Below are 26,386 nucleotides of genomic sequence, written 5' to 3'. Positions count from 1 at the left end.
GCCCATAGCCCTCAAAATGCAGCTGCAGCTCGTCTGTCTGCTCACCCACTTCTCCCTCTGTGGTGAGGTGAACAGTGCCGGGCTGTGCTCCAGGGGCTATGGGCGGCTGCGGGAGAAGCCACAGCTTGTCCGGCTGCTTCCCCCACAGCAAGGCTGGCAGTGCTGGGCTGCTCCCACAGCCACCCATAGCCCCCGCTCTGGCAGCGCTCAGAGCAGGAGCTATAGGCGGCTGCAGGAGAAGCTGCGGCTTGTCCGGCTGCTCCCACTGCTGCTCCCACTGGGGCAAGGTAGGCAGTGCCAGGGCTGCACCGGGCTGAAGACCTGGATCGGGCCCAGAGGAAAAGAGGATTGGGCCTGCAGCCACTTTTGCATGCAGGAGCCTCCAGAAGCTGCCAGGGGCCCTCTGGGAAGGGCCAAGCTGGCCTTGTGGGGGCAGTGCAGGGATGCAACTGAGGCCACTGGGGGCAGCATGAGCCAACGGGGACCCGGCACAGTGGACTGGAAGGCCGGGAAGGCTCCCCCCAAGTTGGATCAGGTGCCTGAGGTTTCAGGCAGCAGTGGCCCAGCTTGCCCCACCCCCCACAGTGGCCCAAGGGGGTGCCGCTGCCTCAGAGGGAAGGCCCAGGTCCCCCCACATGGCAGGGGCTGGGCAGCTTGCCGGCAGGTCGCCCTCTGGCCCTGGAGCAGGCGGGGAGGCTCAGCAGTAGCAAGGATTGGGCCCACCGCCACTTCACCTAGAAACAGGCCCTTCTGGCTGGCAGGGAAGAGTCTGGCTTGCCCTGTAGGGAGGGGGCAAGGCCACTGGCAGGGCAGGGGCAAGGGGTGTGGTAGAAGCCAGGCAGACTTAAGCCTGGATGTGGGGGGGCTTTTTTTTGTTGGCTTACGCCCCTGGTGGTGGGGCGGCCCCTCTGTGCCTCCCTACCTGGTTGCTCACAGCAGTGCTGGGAGTGTGGGCTATGGGTGGGTGCAAGAGAGGCCACAGATCATCCGGCAGCTCCTGCCGCTTGTCCTAGAGGGCATGGGGGACGGACATGGATGTGTGCCTCCAGAACTAGTTGGGACCGGGCGCAGCAGGTTGCGCTTGGGGCAGATCCATGAGCACACTCCCCCCAAGTACAGTATAAATAAATAAATGTAGCTGTATTACTTGTCTATGATTGATCGAGTACTATACAAAATTCTGAGTTATTTTTGGTGAAAATAGGATATCAGGCCTTGGTTCAGGAACCAATCCCCCATGTATAACATTTTTTCCTATGGGAAAATCAGTTTAGAGTTGCAACGTTTTGACTTAAGATGCAGTTTTCAGGAACCAAATGTGTCATAAGTCCAAGGACTGCCTGTACTATATTTACTCTTGTTTTAAATAAGGAAGCTGATTTCCACGCCAAAATGGAGACATGGGGGTATTGTAATGGCTGTGTGGGCTGATTCGATTCTGGGCATGCTGGGGGAGCAGAACCCACTCATAGTCACTTACTCTCTCCTTGCAACCAAAGCTTTAACCTTCTCACAGCCACTGTCAAATTGACAGCAGCTGTTGGCTGAGCTGATTTGGCAGCAGCTTTGAGAGGGTTAAAGCTTTAGCTCTACTGACACTAAGGTGTGGATTCTGTCACTGGAAAAATCTTTTTTCTTTTCCTCCATTCTGTCTTCCCAAAATAAGGTGCACACCTTATTTGGGGAGGGGGGATGTGAAAAAATATTATATTATTACTATTAATATTTTTCAGTGCTAAAGATTTGCAGCCCCTTTAAAATCTCTGCAACCAGCATTTGACATGTTATCTTGCATTATGTTCATCTCATTGCAGCAGTCTAACTTGTCAGCCTTGCTTAATTTCTTCATACAAAATGTTATTAGGCCACAAAGTGAGATGGTAGAGTAATCTAATTGCTTTTGCTGCTATCAGGGCCACATGCAAGAATAATCATCCTTAGGCTTTTATAATGCCAAGAATGGGCCTTCCTTGTTTTTGTCCATTCAGTGTCCAGTACCATCGTTGGTTAAGCTTAAATATACATTTTTTTCTTATTAACGGAGCCAGATATGTCGTTCTGGAATCTGTAATATTCTACAAGCCCTGTATGTGGGGAGAGATGTGTAAAATTTCCCCCCTTTGCCAATACTCAGCTGCGGTCTACGGTGCTATCTTTGTCATAGGGAACTTCAGACCCCAGAATCCATTGTTCTCTGTGCTGAGAGAGTCAGTGAGGGAGTGAACAACTTGAATTATGAGATGTGTCCAGAGTGTCTCTGGGCACTTGCACAGAAACCAAGTATTTATTCTCACCTGCAGGTACCTTGTACTCACCCCACAAATCGTTGCTTCTTTCAGAGGTCCCAGTCCGGTGGATTAGTCAGGTATCTGGGATTGCATTGGCCAAAGTGCAAATTTTTGAATTCCAAATCCTAATTTTTTGAGCGATCCAGCTGCACTGGAGCATTTAATGACCCTGGAGACATTGATGATGCAAGATGCAGTAAGACATGAAGCCACTTTCATTGCAAGTTATGCCTGGCTTAAAAATGAGGAGAAATTTGTTTAAATTTCGAAGGAAATAATATGCAACTTATGGGGTAGTATAGAAAGTTTCATAAAGTCTGTCAAGGCAACACTTGGATGGATCATGAATTGTCACTTATTAACTATGAGTGAAATGGAGTCATTGTTATGCCACTTGTTCTCTCAGAGTTGGCTGCTATTCTATCACTTTACCATTAAATACATTTTCTTTTGCAAATCTGTTCACTTCTGCCTGCTTTTGTACTTAATCCTTCTCTTTGTGTCTGCAAACCACGGCTCAGGATCTGAAAATGACTGTGGCAGTAGTGCCAGTGGCAAAAACTGATTCTTTTATCTATATGGTCTTAAGGTGTGAGAAATCACCCCAAATCCATTTATAATTCCTGATTGATGCCCAGGGCGATCAAGGTTTCAAAGTACTGTAAACCTACAAGCTAATCCTCATAAATGAAGGAGCTTTGCATTTCACTGTTTGATGAAAACATTCTGCAGCCTATGAAAGAGTTTTCCTGAAAATGATTTGACAGAAGCTTAAAATGTACTAGCAGCAGTGTTGGCAACACAGTGTGACCTATCAGCACCATTTTTGCTTTTTGTAGTGTGTAAGCAACCATTCTCAAATGATGAGAGAAGCCTCTTATGTCCCTACCAGTCAGAAATATACACTCTTCATCACTCATTTCTAAAGGTTCCCTATTTAGAGGGCAGTGAATTGAGGTTGAAGGAAAGGGAGTCATTTATGTCACCTTGAAATGGCAATTCTTCATGGAAAGGCCTGCATGTGAAATTTTCCACTTATTGGCTCTTCTAAACAATATTGATAGTGTCAGTTTCAGGAAGGCAGTTTGATCCAGGAGCGAAATAATAGGCTCTTAGGAATGGCTTTGCTGCTTTTTATATATATATATATATATATATATATATTAAACAGCAAAGCCATATATGTATATATAGGAGAAACAAATGGAAATCTAAAATTTTAAGATTCCCATGTAAATACTACTGTTGAGGAGGAAGCGGCATGGCTGGAGCACCAAGCTAGGATTGAAGAGCTCCAGGTCCAGACCAAAAATAGACTGGAGCATCTACAGGTTATGTACTGTAATGCCTAAATTTTAGATGAGTGATTCCTACTCCACCAGAGTGGAATCTAAAACCCAGAGCTAAGTGCCTAGGCTCCCTTTGTAGCATATGAGGAGAGTCAAGCATCTGGAAGGGTGATCTGTACAGCCTGTATTCTGAGTGGGGGAACAGCCCAGAGCTAGCCAATAGGAAAAGTAAGCAGATGGGTGTTCTAAACCCCATCCCTCTTGGGCATTAAGCAACAGAATCAAGTGTCTAAAGAAGGATCCTCACTCCACTCAGGATCCAGAGCCCAGGACCCCCTCTTGAAGGTAGATTCCTGCAAGTATTTTTCAAAAGCAAATAACTGGAAATTGTTCTTTTAAAATGTGGCTGAAAGTGGGGGTGGCATGGTGGCTGCCTTTGTGTAAGAGTCTACTGGGCAAAGCACTCATCCAGGACAGAGATAGCTGGAGTTTAGGCCTTCTTCAAGCCAAGGAGAGTCAAATCCATATTTCCTTCTTCTTAGGGTAGTATCTGAACCACCAGATTGCAGAAAAGTTGAGGGGGAGGAGTTACTTTTTACTCTTCTTGTTGAAGCTGGGAAACTGCAACCAAATGCGCATGATTCATGGGGTCCAAAGAACAAGCAAGAAGGTACATGACTGTAAAGTAGTACTCGCATCATCTAACTGGAAGAATGGAGTCCTGAGCTCCAGTTTCTGCTCCTAGGATTTTTTTTGTTTTGTTTTGTATCCAGTGAATGCTGATGGGAAAAGTACATAATATTCAAGAAGCAAAGACTGGAGCCCAGGGTGCCCACTTCCCAGACGAATGTATTAACTATTGGGCTGTTTTGTGTTCTGCGGAGGTGTTCCCTTAATCCTCCTTTGTGGATTCAATTTAAGTCATTGAAACCAGAGAAAAACTAGGATGCTTGCGTGGGAGGTGGGGTATTTCCAGTAAAACAGAATAGTATTAACAGAAGAGATTAAAAAAGGCCCTACCTTTGTAGATGCTCTGGTTGTGGCATCCCCATGAATAATGGGGGAGATGGGTGCAGATTTCAAGCAGGATGGATTTGAGCTTACATGTCTTCCAACCCAAATGAGTGCTCTAACCATAGAGATATCAAATAGAGGGTACATTGCCATGGATGGTTTTGGAGAATTGTGGAATCTAGTGCCCAAAATATTTTTCAGCCAAAAGAGAATTTAACTTGAAACTGCAAATAGCTTTGGAACCCAAACTACATTTTTCAGCAAACTTTGTTTGCTGAAATATATTTTATCCTGTTCTATTCCCGATTTGTTTTTCCAGTTTGAGCATTAACTCTCTCTGTATCTTTGGGTAGAAGACACTAGGCTGTCTTCTTGTGAAATGAACACCTTACAGGCTCAGTCTTTTGAACTATGTGCCTTAGTTTCCTAACTAGTAAAATAAGACGACTGCTGCTAAATGGTCTGATATGGGCTTTAAGAGCAAGTAGAGTTGTGATTCACCTTGGAAGTGAAAATCGGTAGCAGCACGTGCCAAACAGATGTTGAGTACTAATGTAGGATATCTTCATATTGTATTTTTTGGTGTATGGCATGTGCGTCAAATCCTCTGAATAATGGAGGCCGATGGAAGTCCGGAACAAACTGTAACCTGTGCTCTGTTGCTTTTCTTTTAACATATTTTCTTTTGTCTTTATTAGGCCAGCACCAAAGTAGAGGTAGATATGGAGAAGGCAGAATGTCTGCAAGTGACAAGAGGAGACTTCTTGGCCTCTCTAGAGAATGATATCAAGCCAGTGAGTACTTACTGCCTAACCCATAAAATAAAGTGGAGAGTGCAGGACTAGAATAGATGATCCCTCATATAACTACTACATTTAATGATGTATAGGCACAGCTTGGATTTGGGGTCCATTATGGTGGCTTCATAAATTTGACCCTGTCAAACAACCCTTCCCTCCCCCCGTCCCTTTCATCACAACGGACTTACCAGCTGTGCACAGCTGTATCTGAAATCGGATCAGTATTGGCCAATATGCCTCCTTAAAAATCATCTATCGGTATTGGCCCCCCAAATCTCTATCAGTGCACCCCTATTCATAACCTAATAATACAGATGGTGATCAGATTCCAGAGATTACTATATATAGAATACTCCATAATTTATACAGTAACAGCTCTGTTATCCGGCATCCCCTGGGAATGGGGGGTACTGGATAACAAAATATGCCAGTTAATTGAGCGGCCTGGACAGGCATCCTTGCCTGTTCAGGCCCCCGCTTCTCCCACCGCGTCCGGGGCATCGCCGATCCTCCTGCAGGCCCTGTGGGCCCCACGGAACAGGAGGCGGGCCCCGCACAGCCTGTTATGCTCCCAGGCTGTGGGTACTCAGCAGCACAGGCTGCTTTGCCCTGGACCGCGGGGGCTTGGAGAAACCGGAAGTGCCACAGTGGGCACTTCCGGTTTCACTTAACCAGCATGCCAGCTTGCAAGGTAAACAGAGCATGCTGGCTTGTAAGGTACCAGTTACCAGAGCTTTTAGTATAGTAAAACCCTTTAAAACATCCTGCTCTATGTCTTTGTCACGTCTAGTGTTTTAACTCCTTACTTAGCTGAAATGTCTGAAATGTCTTAATACTGATGATCTTAATAACTGAAGTATCTTAATTATTATTGAAAGTGTCCGCTACATTGCCTGTCACTCTACTGATGTCTAGTAGGGCCATGCAAAGCTTCGGTCCCTGATTCGATTCAATGAAGATTTGGCCCAATTCGGTGGCTGAATCTCCGAATCCAAATAGAATTGGAGGACCCTTCAATCCCTCTGAATCGATTCGGAGATTTGGACATAGACACAGCTTTAAATGTTTTTTCTACGTACCTCTTGGTAGCAGGGGCTCGTGAGTGATGTGATGCTGGGGCACATGGAGTGTCCCACAGAAGCACACAAGGCTCCCCAGCATGCTCGGCAGAAGACCCGCAAGCGGACCAGAAGCACTTCCGGTCCACTTCCAGGTCTGCCAGGGAGTAGACTGGGGACCACCCCCCTCCCCCGGGTCAGTGACTGCTGGGTCCTGGGACACCCAGGGTCCCCCTGTGACCAATCACTGAGCCAGGGAGGTACCAGCGGGGGGCCCAGCATGCTCCCCGGCAGACCTGGAAGCGGACTGGAAATACTTCTGGTCCGCTTCCAGATTCGCCACCGAGCACATGGAGGGCCCCCTGTGCTCCTGTGGGACATTCCATGCGCCCCAGCATCGCGACGATCGAGAGCCATGCCTGCTACCTCAAGGTATATAGAAAAAACTTTTAAAGCTGTGTCTATGTCCGAATCGCTGATTCTTCAAATTGGCATCGAATCTTCAGATTCAGATTTGGCCGAATCGAATCGGACAGTGATCTGAATCAATGAATCAAATCACTGTCCACAATTCTGGCCGAATCTGAATTGAATACGGCCCGGTTTGCACACCCCTAATGTCTAGTGGCCTCTGCCATTAGACAGTGGTTCTTACCCCTGATAACAATTTCTTCTTTTCTCCAAATATAGGCATTTGGAACCAACCAGGAAGATTATGCAAGTTATATTATGAATGGTATTATCAAGTGGGGTGACCCTGTAACAAGGGTTTTGGAAGATGGGGAATTGCTTGTCCAACAAACCAAAAACAGTGACCGAACTCCATTGGTTAGCGTTCTTTTGGAAGGTAAATTTAGAGAAATTAATATATGGTCTTGTAATTGTGAATAATGTAATTGTACTAGATACCCAGACATGAGACTAAAAATCACTAATCAAAATAAAAAACATGATTACTACTTGAAAATGTGATTAGATGGATAAATGTTGCTTTGGATAATAAAATTGACTTCTGTAGTTTTGAGGGACAATGTTCCAGGAACATCAAAATGGAGTAAATGCTCATAATTAGTACTCTCTGACTCCGTTATCTTTTTCTTCCTAAACAGGTTATAGTTACCTTATTTGGTTTGTTTTTGTTTTCTGTTTTGCTTGCAGCTTCTCTGAACAGTTCCCAAGATAATTGTTTATTTATTGCTTATTTTTTTCGGTTTGCTGTTCTTGACCGGTACCTTAAATTACATTATTGATTCATTTGAATTGAGCTCATGATATATGGTATGTTCATGATACCATGTTGATTTAGGTTTTTGGTGCAGCTATTTGCAATTTTTTTCCATATTTATGTGGAGTTCCACCAGCCAGCTTTTTTGCTACAACATTCACGGAAGTCAAATGAACAAGACCATGAAAACAGTTCAAGAAAGTGCTAAGCAACTATTGTTTCTGTTTTTCACTAGTTTCTCTTCCTTTTGTACAGGTCCCCCACACAGTGGGAAGACTGCCTTAGCAGCAAAGATTTCAGAAGAATCCAACTTCCCCTTTATCAAGATCTGTTCTCCTGATAAGATGATTGGCTTTTCTGAAACTGCCAAGTGCCAAGCTATAAAGAAGGTATTTATGGGTATTACTGTAATTGACTTGAATCTGATTCCCAGACTCTCCAACGTGAGATTGAGAGGTTGTGCTCTCTGCACTGAATATAAATCCCCTGCCTCATTATTTGTTCAGAAGGCTGCATAGCTGTTGATGCAGGCATTGATCCAACAGCTCTCTTTGTGAACTGAGAGACTTATACAATGCAGGTGTTGCCAGAAAAGAGGATAGTACTTGAGTTGGTGTCCACAAACTTATCTTTCAATTCATAATTTAAATGTATACAAAGTGTTCCTTTATGTTTGCAAAGTAGTTTGATTGATCAGACATCATTGGTCAAGTCAGTTTGAGATGCCAATTTCCTATTTTAAATCCCTCCATCTTCCTATTTTTATATATAAGAATAAGGTCAGTTTTGTTTCTTAGATAAAACTGAATGAAGAAAGATTTGTATTGAGGGAAATTAAATTAAGTGAAATATATCACTTATCATTTTTGTACGGCTGTCTGCTTTATTGTACTATTCTGTTGTGAAATATAATGGAAAATATTGCTGTTCATCTTGCATATTGCTTGCTTATAAACAAATGAAGTAACTTGTTATAATCTGCTGGCATAAATGAGCTAAAATGAGCTTTGGAGAGCTTTTGAGAGATGGCAAAATATGTTAAATGCCAGTTTAACGTATATATGTACAATTGATCGATTAAAAGGCAGGGTGTCAGCTTCTCTGTGGTATTTCACATGCCTGCTTCTACCATGGGGTGAGTAGAAGCTTAAACCCAAATAACTTTACCTGTCTTTCAAAACTAGGCTTGCCCCAGGTCAGCTGCTACTTACAGGGGGTTTAAGCAGACACGTGAATGGCTATAATGGAGCAACTGAAATGCTGTACAACTCCAGCACCACCGTCACCATCCTTAACTTGCTATGATTTTTTGGCCTCAAGTAAATATTTATTTATTTAGTGAATAAAGTCCAGTTTCTTTTGGAGACATAAGATTAAATTTTTTTGTTTTTACTACAAAAGTGATGTTTTTGCATATGTAATCTTGGTACTAATTTAAAATTAGTAAAATGAGTCATCACAAATGCTATAGTTTTATACTTGAGATTTGTGCCAATAAAATATTTTTTTTTATAGATTTTTGATGATGCATACAAATCCCAGCTCAGCTGTGTGGTGGTAGATGACATTGAAAGACTTTTAGGTAAGTCTGAGAGTTAGCTATGAACCAGATTCAAATAGCCATGGTAAGCACTTTGACTTAGATATGGCCCCACCTAACTTTAAGAGCACCTGGTCCAGGTGGGCGATTCAGAATGACCTGGTTGGGCACCTAGGATCCTAGAATGGAGAGACTCCACAGACACTAAAGAGAAGTTTGGGTGTAAGCTTTTAGATTCTTTATATAGAGAATGAGGAGCACTAAACACCTCCAAAGGGCAGTTCTGAAAGCTTGGGAGATGCCTAGAGTAGTGGTTTTGAATCGGGGCACCATGAGAAACTGCCAAGGGTGCTCTGATGCTGGCACCACTGTGGGGTGAAATGGCCACATGGTCCTCTATTTCCAGAAAGCATATTGCTACAGTAGCTTCTCAGTTTGACTCCAGAAAGGTGCACCTACCACATTAGTTTATACAGACAAATGTGCTGCTTTTGCAACAGCTCTTTCTGGTTTGACTCTGATGACCTCTTGAAAATCAACAGCAATTCTACCTTGTGGCAGAAGCATCTGTCTCCAAGCTGTCACTACCATGGGTAAAACTCTCATGTGCATTTTGGTTTTCAGGAGACACATCAGGGCTGAACTGGGAAGAGTTTACAGCACCAGGGATGGGGGAATTGCCCTGGGGTAACTAAGAAAAGAACTTGGCCCAGTTGTTCCCAAATCCCATCAGTGGCCAGGAGCTATTGCTCTGGGAGCACTGGGCCAGCCATAGCTAGGGGAGTTTACCCTACTAATGGCCTGAAGGTATTCGTATAATATTGGGGACATAATATGTTTACATCATGTATAGAATATAATTATATTATTATAATTAGGGGTGCACCGATAAAGATTTTTTAGGCCGATATTGATGGATGATTATTAATTGATTGTTAATGAGCCATATCAGCCCATACCAATCAAATTGCTGATATGCAACCCAGCAGCTTGGAAAGCAGCATCTGGCTGGTAAGTCTGTTGGGGTGAAGGGACAGGGGGGACTGGAAGGGGCATAGGGGGCACATCAAGGACCCTGCAGTGAGGGAGGGAGTGGGGCTGGGGCAGGGGCAGAGGCTGCCCAGCTGGGGCGGGGCATGGAACAGAGCCTCAAGTAGCTCATCCAGGGGGCACAGGGAGGTGGGGAGCAGCTCCTGTCACTGTGTGCACCCCCGGGGGAGAAATGGGGTGCATGTGCCCCCTGGATCTGTGCGCAGGGTGTGGGCGGGATGGAGCCAGGGCTGGTGCCAGGCTTTTTCCGGCGGGAGGGCTGGGCTGGGGCTGTGCTTGTTGACGGCAACAGCGGTGCTAGGAGAGAGGTTACAGAGGGACTACGGCTAATTCTGGGGTGGCTGTAGCCCACCCCGTAGCCCCCCCTCCCAGCACTGCTGCTGCCTGCTAAATACAGCCCCCTCACAGAGAAGAACTCAACACCACCCCTAGCCCCATCCTGCAGCGGCAGCCTGCTGTCACCCCGCGCACAGATCCAGGGGGCATGTACCTCCCCTGGAGGTGAATGCAGCAGTGGGAGCTGCTTCCCCCCACACCCTGGACAAGTTGCACACAGCTCCGTCTCACTCCCTGCCCCATCCCAGCTGGGCAGCACTTGCCACAGCCCCAGTCTGACTCTGTCCCTCACCGTGGGTGCTTCGATTTCCCCCCACACACCTCTTCCCTCCCAACAGACTTACCGGCCAGACGCTGATCTCCAAGCTGTTGGGCTGGCTGTATGCGTGCACACAGCATTTATCGGCAACATTATTGGCCACGTCAACCAAAAAAAGCTGATTTCCAATAATGTAAATTTTCCTTTTATCAGTGCTGATACAATATGAGCTGATGTATTATAATGCTAATGTTACAACGCTAAGTATATTTTATTAGCTTTTTTTAATGGAGTGCTGCTAAAAGTGCTGAAAAGTTTTGGAGGGGTGCCTCAAGTCTAAAAAGGTTAAGAACTACTGGCTTAGAGGCAGCCCATGGTAATTGATAAGCATAAGAGTATGTCTGAACTGTAGCCTTCATAGGAGCTTAGACACTTGACTCCAGCTACCTGTTAATAGTGTCTTTTCACTACCGTTATAGTTCTTTTTTTAAATGCTTGTGTTTCATACAATTGGATTTTCCCATTATCCATATTTATAATAAGCATATGGAATATGAAAAACCTGGCTAATGTGCTTCTGTGGGATAAGCATAGCTCATCTAAGTGAATTAGATTTGGGCTCCACTTTGTCTTCTGACTAGTTTGCCCTCAAGATGTCAAACTATTTTTTAGTTATGCATTCTCTAGGACAGTTCCTGAGCTGTTCTAGATAGCACAGTAACATTAAAAAAAAAAAAAAGGGGGGGGGGGGGGGCACATGTACGCTGGCATGTCTGCAGGGAGCGGAAGGAGTGCCACAAGAAACAGGAGGGTCGGGGGGGGGGGGGGGGCACATTGCATCAGAGTACCAGTCCCGGATGTTACCCCAGGTGGGGGTGGGCCAGAAAAATAGAAGTGGCTGCACTGCCAGGCCATCCACTGCCATGCTGCCAGCAGTGCAGCCAGTGACACTGCCCTGCCCTTGTTCCACTGCACTTAGGGCACTCAGGCACTATGTTAAAACTCTGGGGTAGCAGTTGTGTTTTGAAAGAGAGGCTACTTATCCATAAGGAAGCTTAATCACATTGTGTTTGTTTCTTTGCCATTTGGGAAACACAAATTTTAAAAATCTTTTTTTTTCTGTTGTTTCATTGGACTCCAAGGCTGTGTGTAAAGGTTTTTTCTTAAATCACCTGCTATCATTTAAGCAGAAAATTTGGAATTTCAATTCAGTCAATCTGAGTCAGCACAATATTAACTTAAATATACCTCCCCTTTGTACTGAAGTTTGTCCCACGTGATTAAGATGTGACTTTATTGACTGCTGAATTAGGAAAGGTAGGCACCTGAAATCTAATTTCTAGCAGTGATAGCTCCTCATCTTCTAAAATGATGTGGAAAGGGCTTCCCTAGTTGTATAACTGGTGCATGAGGGGAAAATACTTTTAAGACCAATAACTTTTTTCCCAGCTCCTATTTGGGAAAAGTTTGATTCTTGATGTTTAATGTAAAATCTAGGGGCATTGATGCACATGCTGGGGGTGGAGGGTGCTTTTAATTAAAACGGCCCTGAGAGCTGCTTTAATTGAAACATCCAGAGTGTCTCGTGTATCAGCGTCCACATGCTTCAAAATGGTGATGGGGGCACTTTAGATAAAGCTTATTAAACAAGCTTTAGATAAAGTGCTCCCACCACCATTTTGAAGCTCAGGGTTGCTGATACACGAGAAGCAGGAGGCTGCCACGCTCCAGCAGACTCAGTCAAGTCCACTCTGCTGCGCTGGAACTAGTGTCGGGGCAACCTCCCTGCTCATGTATAGGCACCCTAGAAGTTTAGATGTGCGTATGTCCATAATCTATAAAAAAGAAAAATAATTTTTTAAATCGGTGCTTTTTCCATTTCAGATTATGTTCCAATTGGACCACGGTTCTCCAACTTGGTGTTGCAGGCTCTTCTTGTATTGCTAAAAAAGGTTCCTCCTCACGTAAGTGTTTTGGTAGTAATAGAGCATTCTCTTTTGTTAGGACTCCTTTTGCAGTAGAGGTTTTCATACTTTGCTGACAGACCAGTGGCTGAAGGATGTCCAAGTACTGTTGCTTGAATAAAGATATTGGTCTCTGAGTTAACCATGACTCTGCTATTTGTTCAGTGAAATATTTCCAATATAACCCCAAAACACTAAGCTGCCCTAAGAAAGCAGCAGTTTGAACATGTGTCAAGTTTACAGGATGAAGATGAAAACTCTTTGGTCACTGATTTTCCCCAAAGACTTAAGCCCCAGTCCCCCCCAACCTGCCCCCCTCCTCCAGTCTGATTTTACCATTCTTTATTTTTTCATTTAAACAGGAAAAAGACAGTTTTCTTAATTGTATTTAAGGTTTCTTGATTGAGCATGGATTTTTAGAGCTTGTGGGCTTCAGTTGAAATCCCCACAGACTAATGCAGATAGTGTTTGGGAAGGGCTACAGTAGAGAATGATACTAAAGGCTGACAGATCATTCCTAGTTACAACTTGGTTTCAAAAGGTCCTTGTACTTGCATTCCCTGACATGATGCAATGTTAATAACCTTGTAACTGTCACCTTAATTTGGTCCGTATTGCAGGAAGAAAGCTTTTCTTCTGTTCTCTAGCACTCTTTCTGGCTCCTCATATATTCATAGATGTTAGGGTCGGAAGGGACCACAATAGGTCATCAAGTCTGACCCCCTGTCCTGCACAGAAAAGAGCACTGGGGTTAGATGACCCCAGCTAGGTGCTTGTCCAGTGTCCTCTTGAAGACCCCCAGGGTAGGGGAGAGCATTACCTTCCTCGGAAGCCCATTCCAGATTCTGGCAACCCTTGCTGGGAAGAAGTTATTTCTAATGTCCAGCCTAAATCTGCTCTCCATCAATTTGTGGCCATTGTTCCTAGTTACTCTGGGGGGTGCCCTAGTAAATAGAGCATCTCCTATTCCCTGCTGCCTTCCCCTGATGAATTTATAGGCAGCCATAAGATCACCTTTCAGCCTTCCCTTGCAAAGGCTGAAGAGATCTAGGACCCTCAGTCTCTCCTTGTATGGTTAGAGGCCTGCAGGCAAGGTCTTACAAGTAGCCCTCCTCTGAACCCTCTCACGGTTCTCTGCATCCCTCTTGAAGTGTGGCACCCAAAACTGGATGCAGTACTCCAACTGCGGCCTGATCAGTGCCGCATACAGAGGAAGCATCACCTCCCTGGACCTGTTTGTCATGCATCTGCTAATGCATGATAAAGTGCGGTTAGCCTTGTTGATCACTTCATCACACTGACAACTCATGTTCATCTTGGAGTCAGCTGTGACTCCACTGCTGAGAACGTCATCCCCCAGCCTGTAAGTGTGTTGATGGTTCTTTTTGCCCAGGTGCAGCACTTTGCACTTGTCTTCGTTGAGCAGCATCCTATTTTGTTCTGCCCATTTTTCCAACCTGTCCAGATCCGCCTTCATCTGTTCCCTACCCTCTGGTGTGTTAACTTTGCCCCATAATTTGGTATCATCTGCAAACTTGGACAGGGTGCTCTCCACTCGCTTGTCCAAGTCACTGATGAAGACATTGAATAGCACCAGTCCAAGAACTGAGCCTTGCGGGACTCCACTGCCCACATCTTTCCAGGTTGATATCGACCCGTCCACCACTACTGTCTGGGTGCGACCCCTAAGCCAATTTGCCACCCAGCTGACTGTAATCATCTGCATCACAGCATGTCACTTTATTTATGAGAACACAATGAGATACCATATCAAAGGCCTTCTTAAAGTCTAGGTAGATGATGTCTACCTTGACTCCTGCGTCTAAGTGTTTTGCGACCTGGTCATAAAAAGAAACAAGGTTAGTCAGGCAGGATCTACCTGCAATGAATCCATGCTGATTTCCTTTTAGCATTATTTCCCCTGGTGGGCTCCCACAAATGTGATCCTTAATGATTTTTTCCAGAGTTTTCCTAAGGATAGAGGTGAGACTAAATGGCCTATAGTTTCCTGGTTCCTTCCTTCCTCCCCTTCTTGAAAATAGGGACCACATTGGCCCTTTTCCAGTCCTCTGGGACCTGACCGGAACACCATGAGTGCTCAGACAGCCGTGCCAGCAGCTCTGCTATGACACTGGCCAATTCTTTCAGCACCCTTGGATGAAGTTAATCTGAGCCCGCTAATTTGAATGAATCCAGCTCTTCCAAGTGCCCCTTCACTAAGTCTGTGCTAACAGTTGGTGGGCTGGTGTCCCTCCTGTGTCTGTCTGTGATCCAGTTGGTAGATTTGTCTTGGTTTGTGTCTAGGAATAGAGATGCAAAGAACTCACTGAAGAGCTCTGCTTTGTCCCCCCTCTCTGTCACCAATTGCCCTACTTTGTCCTGTAGGGGTCCTGTGCTACTCTACACCTTCCTTTTGCTCCCTATATACCTGAAGAAGGACTTTTTGTTGTCCTTACATTTTTATCGCCAGCTTAAGTTCTAATCCTGCTTTGGCTTTCCTAGCTGATTCCCTGCAAGTGCGAGTCAGGGAGGTATGCTTCTCCTTGGTACCTCTTTCTTTGCCCTTAAGCTTTCCTGGACTTCCCTGTTCAACCAAGAGGGCTTCTTGGCCCCTTTGCCCCCTTTTATGCGCAATGGGATTGTCTCCTTCTTTGCGCATAGGATTGCTCTATTGAGGAACGACCACCCTTCTTGGACCCCCATTTTGCCAATGCTCTTGAGCTTTAACGCCTCCTGAGCACACTGAAGTTAGCTTTTCTGAAGTCTAGTACTTCAGCCCTGCTGGTTAGTTTACCCACCCTTCGCCGGATAGTGAATTCAATCAATCGATGGTCACTATCCCCTAGGTTACCTTGTACCTGCAGATTCCTCACCAGGTAATCCCCTGTAGCTAACACCAAGGCCAACAAGGCATTTCCCCTAGTGGGATCGTATACCTTCTGCGTTAGCTGGAGGTCCTTTATGCCTGTTAAGAACCTATGTGAGCAGTTAGATTTGACTAACTGCTCCTCCCAGCAGATGTCAGGGTAGTTTAGGACACCCATGACAACCATATCTCTCAACTGTATGGCCTCTGAGAGCTGTTCAGAGAATTCCAGTTCTAGCTCATCCTCCTGGTGTGGTGGTCTATAGTAGACCCCCACTACCAAGTCCCTTCCCCACCCCCCCCTTGTATCCTGACCCAGAGTACCTTGGTTTGGCCCTCCTCTGATCCCATCTTGATTATAGAGGATGTATATTGTTCCTTAACGTAGAGAGCAACCGTATCCCCTTTTTTCCCCACTCTATCCCGTCTCTACACCTGTAACCTTCAATGTCTTTGGTAAGCTGCTTTGGATAGAGACCTTTTCTTATCTGTGTAAATTGCTAAGAAAATAATTTATTTAAATGATTAAAATATATAGTATCCAATGAGAAGATGGATTGTTTCAGTTCTTTCTAGCATTTGGAGAGATTTTTTTTAAATGTCTATTTAAATTAAATTATATGGCATACTCCTGATGTTAGCATTTCTTACCTTGGTTCTGAGCTAAAGAGTTATGCACTTGATACTGCATCTAGGCTTCCTTATAGTTGGAAACTGGTTTCTTGCCGATTTATTGTTTTAGGGTCTTTTCACAATGCCATAAGTGTTATTATGCCTTTCATAATTTTCTAACATGGTTATGAAAGTAACAGCTTAAAATCAGAAGAAATGGTTATATAAGATTTGTATCCCTAGATAAACTGAATGCGTTTCCACTTCAGCAAGAAACTTCAGATACCATTAAAGATCTCATAAAACGAATGATAGCCAGGTCCCTGATGCATTAATGCTAACTGCATTAAAAAAGAACTGTCCTTGCAGCTACTGTTGCTAATATCTTTTAATTCTTACTATAGTTACTAATGTGGAATTAGTAATGGAAGTTAATACTAACAGCCCATGGTTTACTGGAGGAAGACAAAACATATATTTGGATTTGTATGCATGTCCACTGCTTATGATTCACTGCTAGGTGAACTCCTGTTAGCACAGTAGGTCTCATAGGCCTAGATGTAGTGCTTGGGTCTCTGACCTTTATATTTGTTCCTAGGGATTGTTACTCTGATATTTCAGGTACCGTTGAGGTGAGGGTGTTTGGTTTTGATTATGCATATTGTAGAGATGATCTGTAGCACGTTTCTGATGCTTTGTGTGTTCCTCACACTCCTGCTATGGTGGGAGGAGTGGAGAATTTTTCGTTTTTTTTTTTTCTTTTCTTTTCTTTTCTTTTCTTTTCTTTTTTTCTTTCTTTCTTTTTTTTTCCCAACACAAACTAGGGCAGGAGAGGGACATCCTTTCCCCACTCCATGATGGGGTACCTCTCCTCTGAAGGATGACGTTTGTAATGTGGGACTTTGATTTGGGGAAACAAGGAGATGAAGAGAGTCTCAGAACTTTCCTATGGAACAAAGTTCAGGAGAGAGAAGTGGGAATTTGAGAGAGGAAATAATTAACAGGCAATATTATGTGATCAGTAGTTCCACAATTAATAATTATTCTGAACTAGCTACTGCTTTCACTGTTTGTGGTTATGATTTTGCAGACTGAAATACATGGTTATCTTGTAAGTAGCAGCAGTGGAACTGCTTATGTGCATTAACTGAAGCCAGCAAGTATGTAAGGCTCTGCAGAGCTGAGGTTCAGACTCAGCCCTAATAAATATGGGAATGCCCTGACCCTTACCAGGCACATCCAAAGCACTGATGAGAATTGCTATTGAATAGTTGAAGAGGCAACATTCATCTCATGCACCGCTGTCAAACAGGCCTTTTCGCTTTATTTCTATGTCAAAAAGACATGAAATATGCATAGTATAGTTTGACACAGCTCTAGAGCTATAGGAACCACAAAGCAGTTGAAACCACAAACATGGGGTGTGGGAGACAGGCATAATGTCTCAGCAGTACATATTTGTAGTGATGAGTTGTTATATATGCCAAGATTACATATTCACACAGTGTTGTCACATCACTCACGGTATGTACTCTTAATCTGCAAACGGCTTCCCACAACTATTATGGGCAAAGTGAGTATGGAAGAGGGGCATTTCTGGGCCACTGTATTATTATGCACCAAGATGCATGGCTCTCTGTTAAATTGGCTTATGAAAGCTGCCTCCCAGACTCTCCCTTTCCCCATTGTGACTGTATTAGTCTTTGCACTTCTCGTGTGGGACTAAAAATGCAAGTCAGACACTAGCCTTTGGGTTGCTGAGCTTTCTGGCTTGTTCACATTTTAAAATTTTTGTAAAGTAAATATGTAAGATTTTAAAGAACTATAATCGGCTCCAAGTTTGCTTTAAACTCCCTGGTGCATTCCACGATTCATAGGTTTGGGGGGTTTTGTTTGTTTTTTGAGCAGTGTTTTAAAAGTGGTATCTATTACTAGTTCAGGAAGACGGAAAAACATTGCATTTAGTTTAGCATCTTTTTAACACTAATTAAAAAGCTTTTCTAAAATGGATTGAAGAGAAGAAAATAAAACATGTTCTCTTGGGTCTTTATTTCAATCAAGTTTCCCTGTGTTGTGCAGGAGAAGAGATTGGGGGGATAGAAAGATTGAAAAGGGCTGTCTCAGCAGGGAGCCAAGCCGGAGAAAAGGACTTCTCTGAGAACTAAGCAGCAGCAGCTCTGAAAGCCTAAGAGGCTGCTTCATCTACATGCAGAGTCACACAAGGCATGGGGACGCTCACCAGCCTCACAGAGGTTTCACATGTGCTTCCCTGCTGGTTCCTATGAAAAGCTAACAATCGGCTCAGAGGGTGAAAGACCATCGCAGCATCCCCTTGCTAAGCTGGACGTACAATTTGTTCAGTGTTATGAAATGTCCGGCTTAAGGAGGTGCTCTTGGGCACCCTTACAGATGCTCTTCCAGTGCCCCCAGAGGCCCCCCAGCCTAGCTTCTTTTTGGGACTTCTGTTTTTTGCAGATTTATGAAAATTATACTGGGTGGGGGAACATACTCCTTGTCTGGTGTAGTCCTCATGCAGCATATTGATGCATCAGCATTGCTTGCCGAGTGTGAGCATGTGGGACACTAGATTTTTAAAAGGAGAAAAAATCCAATCCTATTTACACTTATTGATGCACATTTAGAGTAACTCTTAGTTGAATTACTCTGGGTTTATGTGTGTACACCTGAAAGCAGGGTCTACCTTACTATGTGACCTCCCTAGTCCCTATCATTGGAAGGATTACAGTCACCCCTTAATCCATATTAAAAAGCTGTGAGGACCAAACAAGAGCAAATAGTTTTTATTCAATATCCAGCCTAGAAGCTTAAAATGCCCTAGCTTGTTTTCCTCTCTACTGTTTCCCAGCTGTAATGTAGCTACAACTCCTCAGTTGGGCCTGGGAATCCTGGGAATGGTAGGATTTGTTGAATTTGTTACATACTTTGGAGCCCTGTTTTGTTCTCTTGAGAATGTAAATAATCCTTGTGTATAGCAGAGCCCCCATGTAACTTATATACAATTTCATTGAAGTCAGTAAAATAGCATGATGAACACTGAAAAATCTCCATTTCTTCTGAAGAAATAATTTTGAAAATAATCACCCCTTTTCATCTTGGGTCTCAAAGTGCTTTACAAATCTAGCTATGTATTATCTCCATTATATTGATGGGCCATTTGCGGCAAAGAGAGAATAGGGCAAAAAGGCATACCCAAAGTTATCCAGAGGCAGAGCGAGGAAAAGTGAGGTTTTCAGACTACAAGCCGTCTAAGTGATGAGGTGTCTTAAACTGTACTTAGTAATGCTCTGTAGTGTTTAAACAGCTGCTACTTTTCAGTAGTAGCCAAATTTTAAGTGGTACAGTTAGAGAGCTGTTGTAGCTGAGATTGTCTAGGAAATCAGTAACAGGCAAGGATTTGGGGGGATTTTTTTCTTCTCTGTAACGAATCTCCAAAGCAGGAGACCTGACAGTGGGAACCTATATAACTTGCATGTAGCAGATTTGGTCCCTTATGAGGTTTTTCTCTGGGCAGTGCATCAATCTGAGTTCAGAGTGCCCAAAATGATTAACACTGAAGTCAGGGGAAGTTGAACAGTCGGCTCCTCTGAGGGTCAGACCATGGTGTTTCCTGTGCTTTGACCTGTGGTAACTGGTTAGAAATGGACTTGGCAATATCCTCGTTTTGTGTTATCTAATTAACCCTTATCATGAAGTACTAACGCATCACAGTGCCTTATTATCTCAGAGGAACATAGACGGCAGGAGAAGATTTGCTGCAGAAGCTAATGGAAAAACTTAAGTAGGTTTCTCATAGTTTCATGATCTTTTTTGGAACATTCTTCCTTTGGTATTTGGTTCAGTTGAAAAAAGACTCCAAAACTCTGAGAAAAAAGCTTCAGACAAGTTTAGCTTAGAGCTTACTCTTCTGTACCTGGTAAGGATCTAGCTCAGGCTCCAGTGTTGTCTTTGTCTGTTTCTCCCATTCTTTCCTCAGCTTCCTCCTGAACTTGTTACTAGGGTTTGTCATCGTTTTTTTGGGGTGTTTTTTTTGGGGGGGAGGGGGGAGTGTCTTGAAGCCTTTTAAACTTTTGTTGAAATTTTGAGTTTTGGATTAAACAAAATTTTTCCTAAAAAAGTGTCTGCTTTCTTTGACATTTTCCTGTCTTTTATTTTTTTTAATTTGCATGCTACAGTTACCGCAACTAACTTTTAATTTCCATGACTGATTTACCTCTATCATAAACTGCTTTGATCTAGACCTGTGATGAATCTCCTGCCTGAATTCAGTTAGTCTGATCTACTGATCTGGAAGGTTTTTGTAGTTGCTCAGATGGCATCTGGGAGTCTGGATCTGTGCATACAAAGGCTAAGGTTTAATACAGGCAATGAAAGTTGGATGGAAATTCTGTCTGTGGCCTCCATCCTGCACCCCCCCCCCCCCCCCCCTGCCCCCCCCCCCCCCACCCCCAGTATTGCAGATTTTGATTGAGTCTGTGTTCCTGCCTTACTTCTATTCCAAGCAGGTTTTGCGTGTTTTAAGCGAGTTGAGGACACATGTTCAGTCTTGACTCTGAAACTGCCATCTTGGGACAGTATCAGGGGCCCTCTGCATCATTTGAATATTATGTTTTGTGGTTCGTGGTGGGGGGTGATTTAAGTTTCCTTTTTAAGACTGAATGCATCATACAGCTTCCAGGCCTTTGTTTAAAATCTGTTTTATTAGAACTGAGACCCACAAAAGGGGCAAGGATTAGTCTTGTCTTTGTGTAGCAAAGGGCTTAGCTGTCTCTTAGTTTCTTTTATTCTTTTCAGTCTCTCTCTAAGTGCTTTAGCTGAAGGATAAACACCTGACTGATTTGGTGGCCAGTCTTTCTCACTTTAATTTTTTTTTTACCTGTGCTGTCTCTTGCAGGAGTGAAGATTCAGTCCCACTTAAATGCAGTTGGACATTCCTTATGTTTTTAGTCTGCACATGTAGGACCTATTTTAGCTGGGGATTAAACTTGTTTTACAAATGTAGATGAAATATATTTTCTTCCTGAAAGCTCTAGATAAGTAATCTTAAAAAAAAAAAAAAGGGCATATGAAAAACCCTATGGTAATGCCTTTGTACACTTCTGAAGATCATATCTTACAAGTCGCGACGTGTTTGCCCTGGGTCATGACCTTCCTTGTACTGAGTTACTCTTGTTTAACAACACTAAAAGCAAAACTGAAATTAGCTCCTCAGTTAGTTACGAGTCTCTGTATTTCGCAATCTTTCATCAGCCAGGGGAGGAATCTAATCTGTTAAAATATGAAAATGAATTAAGTAAAATAGTAGTTGGTGGAAAAATAAGTCTGTTTGGTGTGAAAAGACTTCTCTGTTCAGTGGAGATGTGTTCAGATTATAATGGTTTTCATCCTTTCCTCAGAGGTTCTGAAAAAACCTTCATAAAATGAACCCACCTTTTGGGGCTAGACTAAGACTCCAAGAGATGCTTGTCCAGGGATGTACAGGAAATTGAAAGCAGAGTCTAGAAGAGAGCCTGGGTGTACCTTGCTGTTGCTGCTGGTCACAGCTAGGCTGTGATACAAAAGAGACATGTATAATAATGAATATTTTGTGTGAACCATTTGAAAACAAGCGGTTCACAAAAGCTGCTGAAGGACATTGCCTAATTGTGTACTGAGTATTTTGGAGAACACAGATGCTTCTGCAAAGAGCTTGTAATCTCTGAATTTAACTGAAGCAGAAGTGATGAAAAGGGGAGAAACTGGTTAAGAGATGTATGCATGTCCCAGCAGTGTGTTCACACTGGCATTCATGAGACGGTTATTGAAATTATGCATTGTCATATCGCTATCTCATAGTAAATGTATCCATATGCTTGCAAGAGGCATTGAAAGAAGGCCTAGACCTCAAAATATGACTGTACCAACAGGTATATTATTGACAAGTCTATGGCAGTAATTAGTACCTCTTTAACCTTCTTCAGTGTTCAAGATCCTTGTTTGTTTTGGGCTAGAACTAGTGATAGCTGAATATGACATTTTGCTATGTCTCATGTTTTCTGTGTTTTTTAAATATTAAAGGAAAAGTATGGAGGAGGCAGGAAAGTTGAAGGGGTGTATCCAACAGCCTTGTCCAAAATAATATGAATTATAATACATCCTGAGATTGGTCATTCCAGCTAGTCAAAAGTTTAATCATTCTTAGTTACACCTTATATGACCAGCTTTCCTCCATGTTCTATATAAGCTGTTTGTTTTTTTTTATATGTATAGGTGTGTGGGTATATATGTATACATTATAAGCAGTGTGTGTGTTAGCTACCACTGGAATTCAGCTACCACTGCAACTTGCTTATATCCCTGAATTTCAGCGCAAGCTAATGGCAGGTTGCAGTTGCTCAGTATCTGAAATTCAGCCCTATGGTTATCAAGATTGCTTGTCCACTAAGTACATACTCTCTTCTGCCTGCCAGCCAAATTCTACCTTAAGTAATTCTGTTGGTAACTAGAAATATTATTAAAATGAACGGTTTTAAGGGTTGTTCACACTCCATAAGTTTTTGAATTTTGCTCTGAAGTGATCATTGAGTCTGCAGGTACATAGCAATATAACACCAACCTGTGGGGAGGCGGATTCTTGCTTCAGTCCTGAGATGCTCACAGATGAATATGTCCCTTAATTCTAGGTATTGCTCTTTAGTTAGTTGATGAGTGGAGCAGGTTGAATACTTAAAACCGAGTCCCCAATTAACCAAAATTATTTGGATAGCCTGGTGTGCTGACACTGTTTATAAACCTTTTAGTTCTCTGGGAACATTCATATGCGTGACTTCTCTTGTTAACAAAAAGTCTGTGGAATGTGCATGTCTCACAACTTACTTTGTAGGGTATATTTTTAAGAATAAAATGTTTAAGATGTGTTGGTTAACAAGCTAATCTGACATGGAATGGAAAAGTTGTAGTTCTAATATGTTAGCTGGTTAAGGCAAGCCCTAGGGCTGATCATCTAATGGGTATTAAAATATAGTTTTGCCCTGCCTAGGTTTGAGATGTGCTTCTAGCATATAGATATGGCACTTGTGGTCTCCATCACTCTCCTACCCTGATTCCAGAGTGACCATTAGAAGTATTCTCTGGACAGCGAATAAAACAAGTCATTCTTGTCAAGTAACAGTCTGCTGCTCGCAATGGATGGGAAAATTAGTGTTTAAAGAAAAGATTGTGGAGAAGTTCTAGCATATCATCCCTGGCATGGAATGGAGCCACTGTTGTCCTTGCCTTTCGTGGCTAGAGGGGAGATCTTGGGGAAAATCAGTGACAGACACTGAAAGCAATTGTAACTCCTGTTTATGCTACAGGGCTCCTCACAATGCTACATGAGCCCTGTGATCTGGAGGTAGAAGTTGTTGCTCTGAAAAACATGCATCTCCCAGCTCTGCTCAGTGGGAGTTAATTCTGAACTTTAAATAACAGCCAGAGCCTGGATACATTGCAGACTTGCACTTGTCATTTTACATTGGTTTTGTATAAACTCTGCCACTGTTCAGAGTGGACAAATGACCAACTCTCCCAGGGTACCTTTTTCCTTGGACCCTGTTACAGAGCGTGGTTGCTGGGTGGCGGGGGGAACCTGTTTGTATTAAGTAAACGGGTAACCCATAATAGGAGCAAATGCTGTACAACTGCACTAGAGCTACTTACACTACTGTAGTTTTACCCCTGATTTTTTTTTCCTGGAACAACTTCACAGGATTCTAGTTGACTACATGGGTAAGACTGCCTGTCACATTGGTTTTCTGGTTACACCGGTATAAATGTGTATTGTGTCCAGCCCCTCTGTCACTGAAGGCCATTTTAGCAGGAAAAAACTGAGCTACAATGGATCATGGATGGGGCTTTACTTGTCAGAAGGCCCCTGTAGTGACAGTCATGAAACAGTATAATTTCCATAGCCTAACTACTTTTCACTGGCCTTGTGTGTAGTTTTGTAAAAAGGTATGCTGAGGAATTTAAGTGCTAAATATGGTTTTTCTCCTCATCTCAAACAACATTTTTTCATTTGCCCTATAAAGGAGTTTGTTTTCCTTGAATTTTACCTAAATACCCCAGTGCTGATTCCTGTGCTTCTTCCTGTTCTCAGATTTTCTTCCTCTTTTTATGAACAGGGTCGTAAACTTCTAATCATTGGAACCACCAGCCGCAAAGATGTCCTGCAGGAAATGGAGATGCTGGATGCTTTCAGCACCACCATCCATGTACCTAATATCGTGACAGGGGAACAACTGATGGAGGCCTTGGAGGTGAGGAGAAGCTCGTGAATGACAAGCAAGCTAAGAGATTACCTGAAAGTCCTCCCAGCTGGTGGTGTGAATAACTCCATGCAGCAGAGGACTTAATGAACTATAAAAGCTGCCTGTAAGGGACAGTGCAGCAGATCTGCATTTGCTGACTTTGATATAATGGCACAATACCAGGTTTTGTTGAATGTAGTGAATCCAATTCTGTGAGGCACTGAACTTCCATTACGTCAATTATGGCAAATGAGGGGTGTGCAGCGTTCTACAGATGAGCTGCACACAGATTCGAGCCCAAGGTGGGTTCTGGACCCATGCTGCATAGGACCATAGTTTGTGGTAGTTATTGATGGTGCTACCAATAACCTTGCAGCCAGAGCTATAGCACAGCCTTGCAAAATTTATACTTCACTTAGGCAAGTAAAATCATTAGCATTTCTATTTTCATTGAACAGAGGTAGGCAAGTAGTGTGTGTGTGGTTGGTTCTGTATGAGTTTTTCAAGTTTGCTCTAGCACATAACACTGCATAGGGAAAACTAGTGTAGGAAATAATATTCAGAAAGCAAATCAGTCAAAGATCAGCTGTTTATCCTGTTAGTTCAAACAGTTATGCTGTGAAAGAATCAGGGAAATGTACTGTTTAATATCCCACATCCAGGCATTAGTCCTTACCTCTTTTCAAGACTAAGCTAAGGAATATTTTTTAACTCTTCACTGTGTCTGCACCAGTATGACTGGCGCAGTTGCCTTTCTAATGCTTCTAGCTGCCTTATGATTTTATTTTCAGCTTCTGGGGAGCTTCAAAGATAAAGAGCGCAGCACAATTGCACAGCAAGTCAAAGGGAAAAAAGTCTGGATTGGCATCAAGAAGCTGCTAATGTTGATCGAGATGTCACTACAAGTAAGAGACTTTTTGCTTGCAAGGTATACTGGTATGAATAGAACATTCTTAAGGTTTCTACAGGCCTTTACCTCTGTATCTGGGTCAGTTGTGCTTTGAATGTCACATTTCAGATACCCTTATAACAGTGTTCAGCTCCGGTCAACAAAGAGATCACCTGGACTCAATTGACTTGAGGTCTTTAAAAAACAAAAAAACCAAAAAAACCCCCTGGCTCATAGGTTATGGAAAATTGTAGTTTGAAGAAGAGGAGCATCTGCCAACCAGAGAAACTGGAAATGTGCCTTTCATGAACTGCCTTCTCTACTGCACAAGCAATGCATTTAAGATTGTAGATAATGATAATTTGGGGTGGGGGTCATGAAAAAGGTACTTATGCAGGTGTATAGGTTCTTTCCCTGAAAGAAAATAAATCTGTCAGACCGTTCAGCTGCTCTTCTCTTTATTTTCCACTTTCAGCACTTAAAAGGAAATAATTGCATAGAGTACAAATATGTGGTGCTTAACACTCCCTCCCCCACACCCTTTATCTCCTGTGCCTGCAAGCCAGTCATCAAGCTCATGCTCAACAGTATGTGTAGAGTAGACCAAAAGAAAAAAGAGAGAGGGTGTAGCATTTGTGCCTAATCCTCAGTGGCTGAGGTGTCATCACCTTTTTCCATGTGAGCCCTTCCCCCAGCTTCTCTTCTTTCACATCAGATGGATTTGGTGCAGGTGAGTGAACTATTTTTTAGCAATTCTTGAGAGGCTGAGCATAAGTGAAGAGGCATGTACTTTAGTAGCATATAAGTCATGTATCCTTTCTGTTCACCATTCTCAAGTCTGTTAAAACTTGCACAGCACTAAGGATCTGCTCTGACTGGATGTCACCTAAGGGAATAAAGTCATTTATCTA

General features: G+C 43.2%; 1 protein-coding gene across 3 annotated transcripts in view; it reads left to right on the top strand.

Moving 5' to 3' along the window:
- The window catches only part of NSF (N-ethylmaleimide sensitive factor, vesicle fusing ATPase), a 106,701-nt gene that overhangs the window by 74,461 nt on the left and 5,854 nt on the right, over positions 1-26,386 (top strand). For all 3 annotated transcript variants that reach the window (XM_006017664.3, XM_006017663.3, XM_014516905.2), the window contains 7 exons: positions 5,290-5,385; positions 7,140-7,296; positions 7,930-8,063; positions 9,190-9,256; positions 12,744-12,823; positions 24,461-24,595; positions 25,378-25,491. In XM_006017664.3, coding sequence (XP_006017726.2) covers positions 5,290-5,385; positions 7,140-7,296; positions 7,930-8,063; positions 9,190-9,256; positions 12,744-12,823; positions 24,461-24,595; positions 25,378-25,491 — 783 coding nt within the window. The remainder of the gene's footprint in view (positions 1-5,289; positions 5,386-7,139; positions 7,297-7,929; positions 8,064-9,189; positions 9,257-12,743; positions 12,824-24,460; positions 24,596-25,377; positions 25,492-26,386) is intronic.

The sequence above is a fragment of the Alligator sinensis genome, unplaced genomic scaffold, assembly GCF_000455745.1.
Source record: "Alligator sinensis unplaced genomic scaffold, ASM45574v1 scaffold755_2, whole genome shotgun sequence".
NCBI lineage: Eukaryota > Metazoa > Chordata > Crocodylia > Alligatoridae > Alligator > Alligator sinensis.
The sequence above is the reverse complement of the archived record's forward strand: the minus strand, read 5'-3'. Positions and strand labels throughout refer to the sequence as shown.